The sequence below is a fragment of the Canis lupus genome, chromosome 27 (genome assembly GCF_048164855.1).
Source record: "Canis lupus baileyi chromosome 27, mCanLup2.hap1, whole genome shotgun sequence".
Lineage (NCBI taxonomy): Eukaryota > Metazoa > Chordata > Mammalia > Carnivora > Canidae > Canis > Canis lupus.
This window is the reverse complement of record NC_132864.1, coordinates 38,590,122-38,611,033: the sequence shown is the minus strand read 5'-3', so window position 1 is coordinate 38,611,033 and position 20,912 is coordinate 38,590,122. Positions and strand designations below refer to the sequence as shown.

Below are 20,912 nucleotides of genomic sequence, written 5' to 3'. Positions count from 1 at the left end.
CATCGCGGGGAGGGGAGGCAGGGTGGAGAAACAGGCCACCACGACCGGCCGAAGCAGGTCAGCCAGGGGGCGGGCATGCGAGGAGATTAGCTCGAGAAGCTGCAGAACTGGAGCCGGACGAGATCTTCGGGCCACACCCGGGGGAGTCCGCATTTCATCAGTTAAACGCTAATGATGGCCAGATTGCACCAAAAGGTGGACTTCCTCGGGCCACTCAATCCTGTCGCTCCGACCTTCGCAACCCCTTTTTGCGGCTGTCGAGTTTCCCGGCCACTCTGGGTCCCTGAGCCTATCAGGCCACCTCGGCTTTGGTCACGTCAGCCCCCGCGGTCGCGTCCTTCCAGAGCCACCTCGACCCACCGAGGCGTGTCCGCCCGCGGGTCTCCCTCAGCGCGGGTCCCCCGGGGCCCCTGGGCCAGCCAGGTCACCTCAGTGCCACGCCTCCACGGCCAGAGGTTCTGCATGCACGTTCTGCTTTGTTCGCGGAGCAGGTTTTCGAAACGCCGCTCCCTCTCGACTCCAGCTGTTTTCCAGCCGGAGCTGGGGGGGAGCCCGCAGCGGCAGCGCCCCCGGCGGCGCACCGCAGCCCAGGAAGGGAGTGGCCGTTACCGCCACCTCCTCCTCCGCCGCCTCTACCTCCTCGCCTCCCCCGCTTCCCCGGCCGCCTCCGCCTCCTCCCGGAACGCGGGAGCGGCGGAGCGCGGCGCACGCCCCGACCGTCACGACCGCGCTCCTGATTGGCCGCGCCGCGCGACGTCACGGGGCGGGCCTGGGCGGCAGCTGAGAGCCAGAGCTCGCGCGTGCGCAGACCGAGCGCGCTGAGCGGAGGGGGAGGTGGCCGGCCGCTTGTCCCGCGTCCGCCATTTTGTTGCTGTGGCTCTTGGGAACGGGCTGGGCGAAACCGCCCCGGAGGCGCGACGCTCCTGGGAGTCCGGTGCTTCGCGTGGCGGCGGGTATCAGTGCAGAGCCGTGGGGGGCGCGGAGTCGCGCGTTCCGGGCCAGGAGTGGCTGGAGGCACCCCCGGTACGCCGGGCAGCCCCAGAACCCCGGGGCGGCCTCCGCTGCGGCTCAGCTTCGCCCGCCCCGACCTCGGGCTGTGCCCTGCATTCCCCGGGCCGGCTCCGTCCGTGAGGCGGCCCCGGAGCAGGCGGGCGGCGGCAGAGGATGCTGCGGGCCCGGAGCCGAGACGAAGGTGCTGGCTCGGCCCTCTAAGCGCGCCTCGAGGTGTGCCAAGAGGCCCTTCCTTGGCCGCAGAGCCGTCTGTCGGGCGAAGGCGTCCAGAACAGCCGAGAGCAGCCGCCGCCCCGAGTCGCCGCAGAGCCCCGGCCAGACACCATGTCCTCCGCCAGGTTCGACTCCTCAGACCGCTCCGCCTGGTACATGGGGCCGGTTTCTCGCCAGGAGGCGCAGACCCGGCTGCAGGGCCAGCGCCACGGAATGTTCCTAGTTCGCGATTCCTCCACCTGCCCTGGGGATTATGTGCTGTCGGTGTCCGAGAACTCGCGGGTCTCCCACTACATCATCAACTCGCTGCCCAACCGCCGTTTTAAGATCGGGGACCAGGAGTTTGACCACTTGCCGGCCCTGCTGGAGTTCTACAAGATCCACTACCTGGACACCACCACCCTAATCGAGCCCGCGCCCAGGTACGCGAGCGCCCGCACTCCCCGCGCGCACAGCCCCCCTCGGACCGCGGCGGAGGGTCGAGAACAGCAGGGGCTGGTTCGCGGGGGATCGACCGCCGGGTAGGGGGTGGGGGGAGCGGGATTGAACTCCTTTCACCCCATTCTGAACCAAATTGTTTTCCAGAAGGCATTCTGAACGGAAGGCTAGTGCCAGGGTCTGGGTTGTTGGATGAGGGGATGGGTTTTAAACCTGTGTAACGGCGGTTGCCTGGTTAAAATGCCCGCTTTGTGCCGTTCGTCACATTATCTATTGGGTTATCCTAATCGAGACGTTTTTGTTGTTTTTAAGCCTTTTTTGTTTTGTTTTGTTTTTTTTTTTGAGAATCTCAGGGCAGCTGTGGCGTTCTCCCTCCGTAAAAATGCACGTACACACAACTTTGCACACCGTTCAAGGTTCTTGGGCTCCCTGCTCCAGTTTAAGAACTCTTGGACTGCAGCCTTTGGAATAATCGACAAATGAAAATGCTTGAGCGTTTAGGAACAAAACCTTTCACAGTGAAGTGGCGGAACTATGTAGGATACCTTGGTGCTAAATTTGAATTACCTAGACACCTTTTGTTTTATAACTAACACATTTTATTTTATTTTATTAAAGATTTTATTTACTTATTCATGAGAGACACAGAAAGAGAGAGGCAGAGACACAGGCAGAGGGAGAAGCAGGCTCCATGCAAGGAGCCTAATGTGGGACTCAAACCCGGGAACCCGGGATCACACCCTCAGCCAAAGGCAGGCGCTCAAGCGCTGAGCCACTCAGGCATCCCAACTAACAGAAATTTTAAGAAGAAGATGCATTGGCTTTAGCGAGGACGCATTTTTTTTTTTTAATTTTTATTTATTTATGATAGTCACAGAGAGAGAGAGAGGCAGAGACATAGGCAGAGGTAGAAGCAGGCTCCATGCAGCGGGAGCCCGACGTGGGATTCGATCCCGGGTCTCCAGGATCACGCCCTGGGCCAAAGGCAGGTGCCAAACCGCTGCGCCACCCAGGGATCCCCGAGGACGCATTTTTTGAGTTTTTATTTTATAGTTTATCCCCAGGGTGGACCATTAATAGGCCAGAAATGTATTTGATTATATTCTAAAGAAGAATGAAGCTAGGATGTAAATTACTAAGGAAATTTTTGAGCGATACTTTAATTCTGTCCTAGTTTAATTTTAGGTATACCTTTTGTACATTTGTAAGTTTAATAATTTAAAGCAAGCAACATTCTCTTTTCTAAGTAAATGCATTATTTTATTTGATTACTTGCTTTAATTTGTCTTTAGTATTTTTTCACGTTTCTTTTATTTAAATTATGTCAAATTTGAACTGAAGAAATTGCTTGGAATTTTTTTTTAAATAAAAAGTATTTTGCTGTCCATTTTGGTTCTTGAACTTATGTTTAAAAGGAATAGGCTGCCGGGATCCCTGGGTGGCGCAGCGGTTTGGCGCCTGCCTTTGGCCCAGGGCGCGATCCTGGAGACCCGGGATCGAATCCCACATCGGGCTCCTGGTGCGTGGAGCCTGCTTCTCCCTCTGCCTGTGTCTCTGCCTCTCTCTCTTTCTCTCTGTGTGACTATCATAAATAAATAAAAATTTAAAAAAAAAAAATTTTTTTTTAAAAAGGAATAGGCTGCCGATATAGATTTTTTTTTTTTTTTGGAATGACCTGTTTCTGATTTTATAGATTTGCTGATAAGATGTTGCACTGAGCTTTAACCATTAAAAGCTATAATAATTAAGGAGCACCCACTGGATGCCTAAGTGTTGCTTCTGTGGAGTAAGAGAGAAGAAACAAAGCCATGACAGTATAATGACTATAAGATTAACTGCTGAACTAAATGGACTTTAAAAACTGGGAGAAAGTGATTATAAATCAAATAGTGTTATAACAAAGGCCTAAGCACCAAGAATCTGATTGGTGAAATCTCCAGGTCCCCAAAGATGCTGGTAATTGGAGTTGACGTGGAGCATGGTATATTCTGATATAAGAGGTTGGAGAGAGTATTAGAACCAACTAAAATGAGATTTTTAATATGTTCAAGTGATTACTTCTCCAACTCATGGAGGTGAATTATATCATTAGTTTCATGCACTAAGCCATGCTATATGTGCAAGGCATTGTGCTTGCTTTGAGGTAACAGGTACTATAATACAGCTGTTTCAGAAGGTGTGAGTAAATGGTTTGATCCCCTTCTAGGGACTAGAGAGAGAGAGAAAGGAATAATGCTGCAGACTAGAGAGAGAAAAAGGAATATGCTGCAGGGGTTCCCGTGACCCAACAAAAACAACTCCACATTTTTCACACATGTGTCTTCCCAGATACCAGACATAACTTTCTGTTATTCCCCACCTTGTTCTTCCCTTAGTGCAGTCCCGCTAGGCAACTCACTTAATTCCTGGTAGCCATTCCTGCGTACCTTCTCACACCTTTGTACCTTTGCTCCAGCTGCCAGGTGGGCTGCTGGCTCTTCAGTTGACTGCCTAACCCTACCCCACTCCTCACCTATTGAAATCTTAGCTGCTGTTCCAGACCCCTCAAATAATGGGGCCTTTCCCTGACCCTCCCACTTACACGCAGCTGTAATTGTTTCTCCTCTTCACTGTCTGCCCCAGGCATGTTGCTGTAATTTAGTTTTTTATTTTCTGCTGGTATCTCAGAGGGCGATCACAATTCTGGTAGAATTAGATGCAGACTGGATTTACTTAATCTTTGAATTGTCTTCCTCAAGCCTGAAATCTGAAGATGGGTTTGATATTTCAGCCTTTGTAGAAAACTAGAGGTGCCATATAAAGCCTTGGCCAAATGCAAGTCAGTTTAATGCTTCTTCACACCCCAGACAAGATAAATCAAGTGGTTTAGTTTTCTAGGCAGCAAAACTGAGCTCTTAAGGCCAGAGTTTCATACCCCTTAGGTAAAAGTTCATTTTAAAATTTTGCTTAGTGAAAAATTATGACTGTATGACTTCCTCGGAATTTAAGGATTGATGCTTGTTTTCTAGTCTGATCTTGGAATGTTATTGGAATCTAGTCTGTTATTGGAATAACATTTAGTTTTATATATTTTTATAAGGTTTTATTTATTTATTTGAGAGCAAGAGAGAGCATGAGCTGGGGGAGAGGCAGATGGAGAGGGAGATGGAGAGGGAGAGCGGCAGACCTCCCCACTGAGCGAGGAGCCCTATGTGAGGCTGGATCCCAACACCCTGGGATCATGACCCAAGCCGAGAGCAGACATTTAACCGACTGAGCCACCCAGGCACCCCTAATTTTATATATATATTTTTTTTAATTTTATATTTTTATTTAAATATTTACAAGAGTTATATCCCAGTGATAGGGACTGAGAGCAATGAATGTCAGATTGTCTCTATTTTACTGGAAGAGACAAAACTGAAAAGTAGGAAAATAAGTAAAAAATACTTACAAGATTAATAAATACTATGAAGGAAATGAAGCTGAGCAGAGAATATAATAGGAGGGACCTACCTGACGTAGTGTGATCAGAGAGCACAAAGCTACCTAAGGGTAGAGAAGAGGCAAGCCTTGGGAAGGCTTGGGCTAAGAGTGGAGGAAGAGCTTACAGAAAGTCCTGAGATGAGAAAGATAGCCACTGAGTTGGGGGTGTGGTACTTAAATGAATGAGTGGGGTCTAAGAAGAGTTAAGAGATGTAATGGTCAAGATAAGGAAATTGGATTTTATTTAAAGCACAGTGGGTGGGGGGGATCCCTGGGTGGCTCAGCGGTTTGGTGCCTGCCTTTGGCCCAGGGCCTGATCCTAGAGTCCCGGGATTGAGTCCCACATCGGGCTCCCTGCATGGAGCCTACTTCTCCCTCTGCCTATGTCTTTGCCTCTCTCTCTCTCTCTCTCTCTCTCTCTCTCTGTTTCTCATGAATAAATAAGTAAAATATTAAAAAAAAAAAGCACAGTGGGTGCCATGGAAGGAGTTTGAAGCAGGGGAGTGGGGTTGTTACAATTATCTGGGTGCAAAATGATGGTGGCTGATGACATATAAGTCACAAGGCTGATGTAGAGGTGTGACTTGGAGGTGCCTGTTTTGGAGTTAAGATTGATGTTACTGACGGGAGGGGGGGTGATGAGGGAAGAGAAAGGAAAAAGCAAAGATGACTTGGTACATTTGTAACTTTGTGTCCTCTCAGTTTGTCTTACTAATTACTTTTTGTATTTGTAGTGTTCCTGTGGTGGGTTTTATTTATTTATTTCTAAAAGATTTATTTGTTTGTTTGTTTGTTTATTTATTTATTTATTTATTTATGCTAGAGAGAGAGGCAGAGACACAGGAGGAGGGAGAAGCAGGCTCCATGCCGGGAGCCCGATGTGGGACTTGATTCCAGGACTCCAGGATCGCGCCCTGGGCCAAAGTCAGGCGCTAAACTGCTGAGCCACCCAGGGATCCCCACCTGTGGTGGGTTTTAAATTTAACCCCCAAAAAGTGTCATATCCTGTCAGATGGCTTTTGTTGATTTTGAGTGACACTAAAGGATTTTTTTTTTTTTTTTTAGATTTTATTTATTTATTCATGAGAGAGACAGAGATGGTGGGGGCAGAGACAGGCAGGGGGAGGAGCAGGCTCCATGCCGGGAACCCGATGCGGGACTCGATCACGGGACTCCAGGATCATGCCCTAAGCCAATGGCAGGTGCTAAACTGTGCTACTTACGGATCCCCGACACTAAAGGATTCTTTTTCAGCATGTGGGTATAATTTTAAAATTTAATTCTTATTTATTATTATTTTTTAAGATTTTATTTATTCATGAGAGAAGTCAAGATACAGGCATAAGGAGAAGCAGTCTCCCTGATGTGGGACTAGATCCCATGACTCCCGGGATCATGACTTCCAACACTGAACCACTGAGCTACTCAGGTGCTCCTTAAAATTTTATGTTATTTTATTTTATTTATTTATTTTTTAAAGATTTTATTTATTTATTCATGGCAGAGAGAGAGAGAGAGAGAGAGAGAGAGAGAAGTAGGCTCCATGCAGGGAACCCAACGTGGGACTCGATCCCGGGTCTCCAAGATCACACCCCAGGCCGACGGTGGCACTAAACCGCTGAGCAACCGGGGCTGCCCTATTTTATTTGATTTTATGTTATTTATTTATGAGACAAAGCGTGAGTGCTAGGGAGGAGGGAGAGAGGGTCAAGCGGACTCCGTGCTGAGCGGTGAGTCCAACAAGGAGCTTGATCTCAGGACCCTGAGAAAATGACCTGAGCCGAGACCAAGAGTTGGACCCTTAGCCTACTGAGTCACCCAAGCACCCTGGATGTGGGTGTAATTTTTATATTATAATCCATTTGATAAACAACCTGTGGTGGCTTTCCCCTCCTATTTGAGTATAAACATTTATAAATTTAGGGAATCCCTGGGTGGCTCAGCGGTTTAGCGCCTGCCTTTGGCCCAGGGCGCGAACCTGGAGTCCCGGGATCGAGTCCCACGTCAGGCTCCCGGCATGGAGCCTGCTTCTCCCTCCTCCTGTGTCTCTGCCTCTCTCTCTCTTTCATAAATAAATAAATCTTTAAAAAAAATTATAAATTTAGGGATCCCTGGGTGGCGCAGCGGTTTGGCGCCTGCCTTTGGGCGTGATCCTGGAGACCCGGGATCGAATCCCACATCGGGCTCCTGGTGCATGGAGCCTGCTTCTCCCTCTGCCTGTGTCTCTGCCTCTCTTTCTCTCTCTGTGACTATCATAAATAAATAAAAATTAAAAAAAAAATTATAAATTTAAATTCTAAATTTTAACTAAAGCAAGCGGGACCCTTAGAGAAATTATTTGATTTTGTCAACAGACATTACACATCTTATATACTTGGTAATATGGAACTAACATTGAATCAACAATCCCTATCCCATTGTTGAGAAGATTACTTGAGAAGATTTTTTAAAGGCCATTTCTATGCTATCTACTATGGTAGAGTAGTTGAAAAGGGGTTCCCAGCTTAACCTGAGTGCCCTCCTGTGAAGCAGAAGCCAAGCCCCACATGGACCAGAGGATGCCACGGGCAACATGGTCACACTTCTCCCACATCCCCTGTTCTAAATAATTAAGGGAACTCAAATCTGGACTTTTAAAAGTCCAGAGTGGGGGAGGAGGATTACCAGTAATTTTGATTAGCATAGAATTTGGCATGTAAATAAGCCTTTGATTTTCTTCTTAGGAGTAGCGTAAATCTAAATTTGATTCAGATGAGGTACAAGAACATGGTTATGCTGGGGATGGAAGCTTGCCTAGTTAAGAGTTGTGTTCCCATTGCATGTAAAGTACTGGTAGCCATTTGATTTGTGACTTATTTAAAATTCAAATACAGAGATTTTTCTTTTTAACCTGAAGAATTGGACTACATTATTTCTAGGTTTCCTTCAGGCTAAAATATTTTAGCTGTTCCTGATAAGTAAAAGGGGACAGTGCTTATTAGTGGGAGTTCAGATTATTTTAGAGTCTGAGCTAAGATCATACCAAGTAAGGTGGGGCCACTAGGCATGTGGCAACTAGTCTGGAATGATGACTGAGAGCATGAGTGGAACAGTGGTGAACTGAAGAGGTTTGGATAGCAAACTAGATGGCATACAGGATTTCTTTGTATAACAGAATTAAATCAGATATAGGGAATTGGAGTACTGAAGTTTTTGTGTTTTCAGAAGGAAAAAAATGGATAGAAACAGGAACGGGAAAAATTTCCCTATGTCTTTGGCATTTTATTTTTATTAGGAATTTCACTATATTGAGCCTACTCTACACCAAAGCCCAATACTAGTCTCAGGGCATATAATGGGAGTAAATGGTTTTAGCCCTTGAGAAGCTCAGTATATTGAACAAGTTAAAAAATAGAATATGTTGGGAGTGTAACAGCAAGGATGATCAATGGAGGAGTCAGGGAAGGCTTGAAAGAGATGAGAAGGAGGTGACAAAAGGTGGTGGCAGTGCCTGCTGGGAAAGGCACAGAGTTAAAATTAACGTGAGTGATGGACAGTGAGGTAGGTAGGAAGAATAATGCTAAATTGTAAAGGGCCTCCTGTGCTTTGTGAATGAGTTTAACAGTAGGAGCTATCTAAAGCTTTTGAGAAGAGAATTGCTATGGCCAGTTTTACTTTTTAGAAACTGTTCTGGTGTGGGATTGGAAAAGAGTCTAGGATGTTAGACTAATTACAGGCTGTTATAGGAGAAGGGATCGTAAGAAGCTGAACTAAGATCACATACTTTGGGACTATAAAGTGGAAATTAGTAGTCTTCCTTCGCTGGGCAATTGCATATAGACGGTAAGGAAAGAAGTATGACTTCAGGGATGATTCAGTGGTGCTTTTAATTGAAAGAATAGAAGAGAATTGATCAGAGTGAGGGGGGATGATTGTTTTCAACAGGGAGACTCTTTGAGATGCTTACTGGAAGCAAAGTTTAGCAATCTGATGGGTTTGTAATTGAGAAGAGAGTTGGCTAAATAATGTAGATTTGGGAGTCTAAACTTAGATGGAATCCACAGAATGAGCAGAAGAGCTGTGGAAGGGAGTGGACAGGCAGCCACAGACAGAGCTGTTAGCGCTGGTGTGAATATCTAAGGATGGAAGGGTGAGATCCTTTGTACTCAGTGCTGTTTTTAGCTAATCTTAGAATTGATTCTCTTATGGGTGCCTGGTGACTAAGTTGGTTGAGCATTGGACTCTTGGTTTTAGCTCAGTGTCGGGTTCCCTCTCTTTCTTTAGAAATCTTTCTTTAAAGATTTATTTAAGAAGGAGAGCAGGGTAAGGGAGATAAACACTCTCTACTGAGTGGGGAGCCTGATGTGGGGCTCAATCTTAGGACCCTGAAATCATGACTTGAGCCGAAATTAAGAGTCAAGAACTTAACCGACTGAGCCACCCAGGTGCCCCAATGAATAAGTCTTTTTTAAAAAAGAATTTATTCTCCTCTATTTTGTGTTGTTTTCAAACTTTTTACTGTGAAATATTTGTGTACATACAAGAGGGTATATAAACATGTACATAATAAGAAAAGTCTTCAATACCCATGTGAGCCCTTTAAAAAGCTAAATTACCAGTACCTTTGAAATTCTCCTCCCAGAAGTTGTATTCCTTCTTTTTGCATGAAGGAAATTTTAAGTTTAGAAGATATTAACGCGGGACACCTGGGTGGCTCAGCGGTTAAGCGTCTGCCTTCGGCTCAGGGCATGATCCTGGAGTCCTGGGATCAAGTCCCACATCGGGCTCCCGCATGGAGCCTGTTTCTCCCTGTACCTGTGTCTCTGCCTCTCTCTCTGTCTCTCTCATGAATAAATAAAATCTTAAAAAAAAAAAAAAAAAGATACTAACGCTCAGGTTTAAAGAAAATGTTTTATCAATGCTTTATATGTGAAGCTGAGAGTAGTACTTTTTAGTCTAAAGAGAAGTTCATTGACAGGCCAATATCCAGGTAGTCATCGAGGTCTTACTCAATGTGCTGTGGACTATAGGCACAAGACAGGGAGAAACATGGGTCTTAGAGTATTTGAATGAACTTGGAAACCTCTTTGTATGTAAAATTTATTTTTTTTTAATTTTTTATTTATTATTTATGATAGTCACAGAGAGAGAGAGGCAGAGACACAGGCAGAGGGAGAAGCAGGCTCCATGCACCGGGAGCCCGACGTGGGATTCGATCCTGGGTCTCCAGGATCGTGCCCTGGGCCAAAGGCAGGCGCCAAACCACTGTGCCACCCAGGGATCCCTGTATGTAAAATTTAAAGAGGAGTTTACGGGTGCTCTTTTATTTAGTCTTGAGCAAGGCATGTTAAAAATGAGAACAGTGAATTGTTCTAATTTTATGTTACATATTACTTTGGGCTGTGGGGACAAGATAATCTGCCCTGGCATCATCATGGTTTCATATCTACAGTGGTACTGATGTGTAATTTGCAGGGAATTTTGGTGGATACATGAGCTGAGGATATGGGGTAGAAGATTTTGAATTTACTTCAGGGATGTGGCTGGAAGATTGATTTGATGTCAATTTTAGGGATATCTGAGCATATACAAAATCAGGAAATGAGCCTCACATTCACTATAGCAATATAATGGTGGAGAAAGTATAAGCCATCCTCCATCTTTGTTAGATTTGCATACATCCCCCTTTACCAGGGAAGTATTGAAAGTTGAAAAGCACTCTCTGCTCTTTTAACCCAGTAGTCTAGACAACAAGTTGGCAAACTTTCAGTAAGGGGCCAGATAGTAAATATTTTAGGCTTTGTAGGCCATATAGTCTCTGTCACAATTTCTCAACTATGTCCTGACATCACAAAAGCAATCATAGACAATACTTAAATGAATGAGTTTGGCTGTGTTGTAATAAAACTTTATTTACAAAACCATACAGGAGGCTGAATGGCCCACAGGCCATAGCTTGCAGACTCCTAGGCCAGATTCAGTTTTTGTATAGTGTGCTGAAGCTAAGAATGGTTTTCATATATTTTTTTAGAGAAGTTTGTCAACCTTAAGGGCCTGGCTAGCAAAGCTCCTGGTCTGTGCTTATAGGAATGAGCAGTGTGCCCCATGAAGTGTGGGGAGGCTAGGAAAGGGAGAGTTTGAACCTTTGGGCCTCTAGTCTTTTTCTGATTTAGAACCAAAATATGTAAGCCTGTCTTCAACAAAATCTTTCAACTCCAAAGGGAGTTAGTCTTCAGCTATTCTCCTGCCCATAACATAACTCAGTCCTTTCTTTGAGTGCTCCTGACTCTATCCACTTTTGTCAAGGCACCTTAATTACCTGTTGTTGTGCTGTATTTGCTTTCCAGTCTCTACCTGTGCTAAATTGGCAGTCTTTTAGGAGCAAGAACTCGTTTTTTTTTGTTGTTGTTGTTTTGTTTTTTTTTAAGAACTCGTTTTTAATTGTCTCCTGAGGGTTTTTTTTTTTTTTTTTTAAGATTTTATTCATTTATTAGAGACGGGGGGTGGGGGTGCTGGGTAGAGACACAGGCAGAGGGAGAAGTAGGCTCCATGCAGGGAGCCCAATGTGGGACTCCATCCGGGGTCTCCAGGATCACGGGCCGAAGGCGGAGCTAAACTGCTAAGCCACCGGGGCTGCCCAGTCTCCTGAGTTCTTAGTACATAATAAATCTAATGGATACCTGGGCAGTTGAATTTTATAGTGTTTTATAGTATACAGCTGAAGCTATACTAGTAGTGTCCTCGTAATTTATGTTGTAGAACTGCTTTAAACTTTCTAACTATGCAGACAATGAAATACCCTTGGAAGCAGTCTAAGATGGAATTGATTGTGCTTTTATTGTTTTTTAAGATTTATTTATTTATTTATTTATTTATTTATTTATTTATTTATTTATTTATTTATTTATTTATTTATTTATTTATTTATTTATTTATTTATTTATGATAGACATAGAAAAAGAGGGGCAGAGACACAGGAGGTGGGAGAAGCAGGCTCCATGTCGGGAGCCCGATGTGGGACTCGATCCCGGGACTCCAGGACCGCGCCCTGGGCCAAAGGCAGGCACCAAACTGCTGAGCCACCCAGGGATCCCTGATTGTGCTTTTAGTATAGTATCTGAGATTTATGTAGTCCATGAAATAGGGGCAGGGCTTACCTCAGAGAGGGTGGGGGTGGGGAGCTAATTATATGCTTAGTAACAGCCAAGAACTATAGTGCATGTTTCACACATAATCTGACGTTAATCCCCATACACTGAAAAGACATGGGGTTTATTCCTGAGGTTGACTACCTTAGAGGTTATGAGTTGAGTACTCTAGAACTAGACTGCCTCAGTACAAATCTAACCCTATGTTGGCATGTAAGATAGGGATAATCACAGGATTGTGAGAGGATGAAGTAATTTAACATCTGTATAGACTACAAACAGTGCCTGGCATAGGTAGTAAGTGTCAACTCTGTTGCTCCTCCTGCTACTTACTACTCCTGCTCTTTTTTAAATGTATTGATATTAAGCAGTTTGCCCCTCAGTTACCATGTTGTTAATAAGCAATAAAATCTTAGAGGTTGTATTTATTTGTTTATTTATTTATTAATAAGATTTTATTTATTCAAGAGAGAGGCAGAGACATAGGCAGAGGGAGAAGTAGGCTCCATGCAGGAGCCTGATGTGGGACTCGATTCCAGGACCCCAGGATCACACCCTGGGCCAAAGACAGGCGCTGAACTGCTGAGCCACTCAGGCATCCCGATCTTAGAGGGTTTTTTTTTTTTTTTTTTTAAGATTTTATTTATTCATGGGGGGGGGGCAGAGGCAGAGGGAGAAGCAGGCTCCATGCAATGAGCCTGATGTGGGATTTGATCCTGGGTCTCCAGGATCACGCCCTGGGCTGAAGGCAGGCACTTAACTGCTGAGCCTCCCAGGAATCCCCCGATCTTAGAGGTTTTAAATCAAGCTCCTAATCACCATGGCATGGTACATCTACTGCTATTAATTCAGTAGTCAGTATACTATATTAAGCTAGTCATTTATACTTAAAAAGATGTAAGTTTTGCCTTTTGGAAAGTAGTGTGGCAGTGTGTATCAAGGACCATAAAAACGTCCCTGTTCTTTAATCTGGAAATCTAGGCTTTTTTTTTCTTAAGATTTTGTTTATTCATAAGAGACACAGGCGTAGGCAGAGGGAGAAGCAGGCTTCTCGCAAAGGAGCCCAATGGAGGACTTGATTCCGGAACTCTGGGATCATAATTGAGCCAAAGGCAGATACTCAACTACTGAGCCACCAGGTGTCCCTGGAAATCTAGGCTTTACAAAAAATCTAATATCGAGGGACACCAGAGTGGTTCAGTCGGTTGGGCATCTGACCCTTGATTTGACTCAGGCCATGATCTCAGGATGGTGGGCATAGAGCCTGCTAAGATTATCTTCTGGAGCTCCTGGGTGGCTCTATTGGTTAAGCATCTGCCTTCAGCTCAGGTCATGATCCCAGGGTCCTGAGATTGAGCCCCACTTTGGGCTCCCTGCTCAGCGGGGAGCCTGCTTCTCCTCCCTTCTTCTGCCATCCCCCCTGCTTGTTCTGTCTTTATGTCAAATAAATAAATAAGATAAAAAATAAAGTCAATAATGCTAGTATTTAAAAAAAAGATTCTCTCCCTCTGCCCCTCCCTCTCTTAAAAAATCGAATATGAGAAACTTTTTTTAAGATTTTATTCATGAGAGACACAGGGCAGGGGTGGGGGGGCAGGCTCCGTGCGGGGAGCCTGATGCAGTACTTGAACCTCCAACCCCAGGATCACGCCCTGAGCCAAAGGCAGACGCTCAACCGCTGAGCCACCCAGGTGTCCCTATGGTGGCACTTTTTATGAAGGAAAAAAAAATACACAAACATAAAACGATCACGTTATTATATGAAGTAACTTTTTAGATCATTAATTAAAGGAAAGAAAGAGTGGCCATGAGCTAATAGACGACAAAGCAGGGGCACCTGGGTGGCTTCGTCAGCTCAGATCATGATCCAGAGTCCTGGGATCGAAGCCTAAGTTGGGTTTCTGACTCAGTGGGAGACTGCTTGAGGATTCTCTTACTCCTTCTGCTCCTCCATTCACTCGCATGGTGTGTGTCTCTTTCTCTCTCTCTCTCTCTCTCTCTCTCTCTTTCTGTGTGACTATCATAAATAAATAAAAATTTAAAAAACGATTATTTTTTGAGAGAGAGAGAGAGGCAGAGACATAGGCAGAGGGAGAAGCAGGCTCCATGCACCGGGAGCCCGACGTGGGATTCGATCCTGGGTCTCCAGGATCGCGCCCTGGGCCAAAGGCAGGCGCTAAACCGCTGCGCCACCCAGGGATCCCTCAAAAAATAATCTTTAAAAAAAAAAAAAGATAAATCGGAAACCATAGTCGGTGGTTAAACAGGCATTTCCTATCCTAGCTTACTCTCAAGGCTACTCTAGATTTAGGCCCTGTTGGTGGTACTGCAAGCTGAGTCCCTTCAGAGGTGCAGGCTCTTTGGGTGAAGCCCAGAGTTTGTTACTCTGGTGTAGATTCTGTACTTTAGAAAAGTTAAGGTGTGGGAGGGAGCTAATGGTAAGACAGTTTATTTTCCCCAAAGCTGGTACATTTGCAACTTCTTAAAACATTTCTTAGGTGAAGAGAGACCTCTATAGTTCTTTTCCAAAAGAGGCATTACAGATGGGGTATTAGAGGAGAGCAGAGACTGCACTCCTAGAACTATCTCTGGGAGGGCATTCTGCAGCTTTGTTGGCCAATACATGTTGATCTCTTGAGCACAGCAGAGGCGTGTGGTGGTGTCTGTGGACTGATGCTTTCTTGCCTGTGAATTCTGCAGTGAAAAGGTCCCTATGTTTTCATTTTGGTGCTCAGATGATGATTCCTGCATAAAATGTAATGTGGGTTTCATTATCTTTTTTAATTGGCTTATGTATAAACCCTTTTCTGGTTTTTGTATTTTGAGGGACACAGAAACCTTTGTCATTTTCTCTCTGGGTACCCAGGGAAATGTGCAGGATGCTTACTATAGATTAGGACCAGGAGGAAGAATGTGTGGTGGTTGTTCCAGAGTCCTAAGGAAGGACTGAACTTAAGATTTTAAAAATAAATCTGGGGGCACCTGGGTGGTTCAGTGGTTGAGCATCTGCCTTTGGCTCAGGGCATGATCCCAGGGTCCTGGGATCGAGTCTTACATCTGGCTCCCTACAAGGAGCCTGCTTTTCCCTCAATCTATGTCTCTGCCTCTCTTTGTGTGTTTCTCATGAATAAATAAATAAAATCTTAAAATAAATAAACTCAGACCAGCTGTATCTCTGTAAACAAAAGGTTCCTGTGAAACAGATTGTGTGTGTGTGTGTGTATGTACTTGTGATTTAACAAGGTCTATTCAGGATATTAAATTCTGTTGCAGTACAGACTGCAGAACATAAAACAATATGACAGAACTTTCTTACTACTGAGAATTTAGCAAGGGAAATAATTCATCATAGAGGAAAATGGTTTATTTAAATATTTGACAAACACTGGTATCAAGATTTTTTCTCTTAGAGTTAATTTTCTTTCTCTCTGAAGGTACCCAAGCCCACCAATGGGATCTGTATCAGCACCCAACCTGCCTACAGCAGAAGAAAATCTGGAATATGTACGGACTCTCTATGATTTTCTTGGGAATGATGCTGAAGACCTGCCCTTTAAAAAGGGTGAGATCCTGGTGATAATAGAGAAGCCTGAAGAACAGTGGTGGAGTGCCCGGAACAAGGAGGGCCGGATTGGGATGATTCCTGTTCCTTATGTTGAAAAGCTTGTGAGATCCTCACCACATGGAAAGCACGGGAATAGGAATTCCAACAGTTACGGAATCCCAGAACCTGCTCATGCATATGCTCAACCTCAGACCACAACTCCTCTACCTGCAGTTTCCAGTACTCCTGGGGCAGCGATCAACCCTTTGCCATCCACACAGAATGGACCTGTCTTTGCAAAAGCCATCCAGAAAAGAGTACCCTGTGCTTATGACAAGACCGCCTTGGCATTAGAGGTAAAATTTACAAGGCTGGTTTTTTGGGTCTTTTGACATTTGGTTTTAATTTTGTTTCTACAAAGTAACTGCTCATTTCAAGTTCTATTCAGGGGAATAAGAGAACCGGGTAATTTTGGAAGATCCACTGTGAGTGTCCCACACAATTCTTGTCCTTTCTATATTCTTTGTTTCTCCCAGGGTATAATCTCTCTTAGGTTTACTCTCACAGTAGTTTTGTTTTGTTTTTTAAAGATTTTATTCATCTATTCATGAGAGACAAACACAGAGAGAGAGAGAGGCAGAGACACAGGCAGAGGGAGAAGCAGGCTCCATGCAAAGAGCCCGACGTGGGACTCGATCCCGAGACTCTAGGATCATGCCCTGGGCCAAAGGCAGGCACCAAACTCCTGAGCCACCCAGGGATCCCCCTGTAGTTGGTTTTCTTTCCAATAAGGAAAGATGATGATGGTTAATAAAGATCCATTACCTAAAGATGAAATGAGCATACAGGTAGACACATAGCCATTTGTACAGTTCCATATTTCTAACATCGCGATCAGTTGAGGAGACATCAATAAATGTCTTAGGATTCCTCTTCAGCTAGGCAGAGTTTAAAATATCTCAGACCTTACTAGATTTTTTAATTTTTTAATTTTTTAAAGATTTTATTTATTTATTCATGAGAGACAGAGAAAGGCAGAGACACAGGCAGAGACACAGGCAGAGGGAAAAGCAGGCCCCATGCAGGGAGCCCGACATGGGACTTGATCCCAGGTCTCCAGGATCACGCCCTGGGCTGAAGGCAGCGCTAAACCACTGAGCCACCCGGGCTGCCCTAGATCTATTTTTTGATAGAGACTTTGTAAATTACATAATAGCATGAAATAGAACTTGAGCATTTTAATTGCCAAGTCATGTTCTTTAAATCAAACATTAACTGTCTTTAAAAAAAAAAAAAAAAAAAAAAAAACTTTTGCAAAGCTTAGCAAGAGTGGTGTTCTGAACCAAAAAGTCCTGAAGGTCAGTGTTGATTGATAAGCCTGTTGAGGGCATATCACAGAACGTAGAAGTTTGATGAGACATCTGGTAAACCTGGAGTGACCATAAATGAGCACAAACCCCAGAAGAACAACAGAAGGACTACTTAAGGGGGAAAAAAGGATTTTTTAAAAATTCATGTTTTTAGAACAGTCCTGTATATTTTTCATGTTTTTTTTTAATGAGGTATAAAATACATAAATTGAGATGGGCCCTAAATATTAACGTGTCAGAACATGGAATTCAGTGCCGCAAATCCTAGTTTGTTAATAAGATGTGAAAATGCTTTGTGAGCCACAAGCTACAAGGTAAATATCATTGTAATGTGATACAGCTGAATACTCTGTTGATATTATTAAATTGCATATATGTTGGAGAAACTGAGGTTACGCTAGTGATCGTTCTCTGTTCTCTGTGTTCACCCCAAGGTCAGAGTAGGGCAGGGCTGCAAGACCGAAGGATGAAGCAATGGAGCCTGAGTCTGATTGAGTCTGATTACTTCTCCCTCTCATGTTGGCTATAAAGGAGTGAGCATCTGAGGCTTGTGACAGGGACCAGGTCTAGGGAGGACCCACATGCTTTTAATGCTTACCAGTGGAGGAATAGGAAAGAAACCAGACTGAATCCTGGCTGAGTAGGCCTTGCAGCTTTCTCATCTCCACATGCACGTGCCCCTGCACGGGCACATACCTTTGGCCTAGTTCACACATCAGTACCTTAAAATTACATAGGGTATTCTGGGCTCTAAAAACTTTCCGGTTTGCAGAGTAATTCCTGCAATTGAGGCATTTTTATGTCTGTTGTCTCATCATAGGAATAGAGAGCTAGGATTCACAAAGTTGTTGTGACTCACATGTGTTAGACACACTGAGGTCAAGGCCCAATCAGAATTCCAAGCTCCATAGAGGAAGTTGGGAATTGGGCTCTTACCTGAGCCTAAGGGTTTTTTGTTTTGTTTTAATTACTTATTTGATGAAGCACAAGCAGGGGGAGTGGCAGATGGAGAGGCAGGCTCGATCCCAGGACCCTCGGAAGGCATGACCAAGCCGAAGGCAGATGCTTAACCAACTGAGCCACCCAGGTGCCCCTGAGCTAGGGTTTAAAGCCTCACTCCATTTAGGCCACCTGCCTATTGACCTCTAGCTCTAAGATGTGCATGCATTTTACAAACCTGTATCTCCTATGTGTTGCTTGGAGTGTACATAGAGAGGGTTATAGAGTGGAAGACCAGGTACTATAAAGGGGGAGCATTTTTTTTTTTAAAGATTTATTTAGAGAGTTTGTGAGTGGGGAGGGGGTGGGTGGTGGTGCAGAGGGAGAGAGAGAATCGTTGAGTAGACTCCTGGCTCAGTGGAGGAGCCTGAATCACAGCTGGATCAAAGATTTCAGATCCCAGTGATCCCTGGGTGGCATAGCGGTTTGGCGCCTGCCTTTGGCCCAGGGCGCGATCCTGGAGACCCGGGATTGAATCCCACGTCGGGCTCCCGGTGCATGGAGCCTGCTTCTCCCTCTGCCTGTGTCTCTGCCTCTCTCTCTCTCTCTGTGTGACTATCATAAATAAATAAAAATTTTAAAAAAATATTTCAGATCCCTGAGATCATGAGCTGAGCCAGAATCAAGAGTCTGCTGCTTAGCTGACTGAGCCACCCAGGCAGCCCTTAAGGGGGGATCTTTTGGGCTTGGTGAGCAGATACATGGGCCTTAGACCAGGATGAGGATAAAGAGCCTGGTTAATGATGTGTATTTTAAGATAACCCACATACTTGGCCATTACGCAGCTCTCCTTGTTTCTCAGACGCCAGAGAGAGGTCTCTACACCTGAGTCTGCTCATGGCACTACCCCAGCTGTGTAAGCCTCATCAAAGGCTTGTTTTGGTGTGTATCACTGAGAGTGTAAGGGGGACCCAAGTAATAAACTTTTGGTGAATTCCACTTAATGATATTCTTCATTCTGTGGATTTAAATGAGATTTTTGGTTATAGCATAAGTTAAATAGTTCTATGAGTTACAGTATCTTCTAAAACAGTGCTTGTCTGATCTTAAAAACAACTCTCTTGAGACTTTTGCAATTAGGTTACCAGGAAAAGTATAAAATTAAAATAAGAAAGGTGAGACAAGTAGGACAAAATGTGCCAGTAATTGAAGCTCCCTTATTTCCCTTGATGGTTATTAGGGAGAACGATGAGGGCCTGGATGAACTTTATTTTGTGAATTATTTCACACATTTTTTTCATAAAATTTGATTTTCAAAAGAACATTCCTATAAGCAAAAAGATTTAAAACAGGTCTGTGTTTAGCCATTTTTCTCTCTTGCTTATTACCTCTTTTTAAGAAGTGAGTTGATCCTTCGGATTTAATTTGAAATGGAATACTTGGTACCTATGCGAGGAGATTAAGGTGGGTGTCTCCACTCCTTGAAAACTGCAGATTTCTCCCATGTTCTTGGTGTAGTTGGGCTGGAAAGGGCTCCTGGGAAGCGGGTCACACCCTACAAGAACATTCTAAGGTTGAGGGAAATGTAGCCCTTTCCAAAAGTAGATCACTGACCAGAAGAGAATGTTTAGAGCAAGGGTGCTATTGTCATTATAAAATAACTGTAGTCGTCCTTCTCTGACAGTGGAATAGCAAGGTGGTTAGGGAAAGATCATGGACCTGTGTTCAGGTCCTGGCTTTTCATGGTGTGATCTTGAGCAGGTTACTTAAATTCTTTAGAGTCTAAAAGGCATACTTGTTCTGAGAGCTGATGTGAGTTTGTTCATTAATTATCCATGTATGCAACTAACCTGTGAGGGATGTCTTGTATGATCCTACTACCAATGTGCTTACCACCTCGTGAGAGAATAGATACAGAAACCAACAGTGTGGTAAGTGCTCTAATAACATTCAGAGTATGAGGGAGAGTAGGGAAGGGGGTAGGAGATGGGAGTGTGGGTATCTGTCTGGGAAGCCCTCCTGGAGGAGGTGACTCTTGAACTGAGTTTTGAAGGATGAATAGAAGTTAGCTGGATGAAGTGCAGAGACACATTCCTGGCAGAGGGAAGAGCTTACATGAACAAGACCTAACACCACTGAGCAGCTGCAGGTTGGTGAGAATATGTGGTATGTTGGGCAGAGGGCAAAAGTGGCAAAAGACAAAGCAGAGCAAGTGAACTGTTGCCATGACTGGGCTGAGCAGATGAATGGTTTCCTTATGTTGCCTTCATTGGAGGCATAATTGAACCAATTTCTCACAACTGATGGAGATTCTGAAGTTTGCAGGCAACTTACATTTTTATTGATTGATTTTTAAATAATTGACAGCAAGTGCTTGAGTCTCCCTGTAATAATAGCATTCTCACACACTTGTATTCCAGTATACTTTCCTGACTAGAAAAGAAAGGGAAGAACTTACTTAGTAGTTAGCATTGTCCTTAGCTCTGGGGCTCCACACCAGTGATTATTTGCTGTATGAAAATTTGTATCCAAGCATCTAAATGTAGCTGTGGTGGAGCTTTCCCCTGAGGTATGGGTTAAGAAAACAGTTGGTATGGGGGCACTTGGGTGGTTCAATCAGTTAAGTGTCTGACTCTTGATCTCAGCTCAGGTCTCGATCTCAGTGTCATGAGTTCAAGCCCCATGTTGGGCTCTGTGTTGGGCGTGGAGCCTACTTCAGAAAAAAGAAAAAAAGAAGGAAAACAGTTGGTGACAGATCTGTAGGAATCAGAGTCTGTGGAACAGATTCTGTGGAGGAAGAATAAC

The 20,912-nt window shown here is 44.5% G+C and overlaps 1 protein-coding gene across 2 annotated transcripts in view; it reads left to right on the top strand.

Moving 5' to 3' along the window:
• The first annotated feature begins 798 nt into the window (after positions 1–798).
• Positions 799–20,912, top strand: part of CRKL (CRK like proto-oncogene, adaptor protein) — a 40,866-nt gene continuing 20,752 nt past the window's right edge. The window contains exons 1-2 of one of the 2 annotated variants that reach the window (XM_072803628.1): positions 799–1,646; positions 15,689–16,154. In XM_072803628.1, coding sequence (XP_072659729.1) covers positions 1,336–1,646; positions 15,689–16,154 — 777 coding nt within the window. In that variant the 5' untranslated portion in view covers positions 799–1,335. The remainder of the gene's footprint in view (positions 1,647–15,688; positions 16,155–20,912) is intronic. The other variant, XM_072803627.1, reaches the window with a different exon arrangement.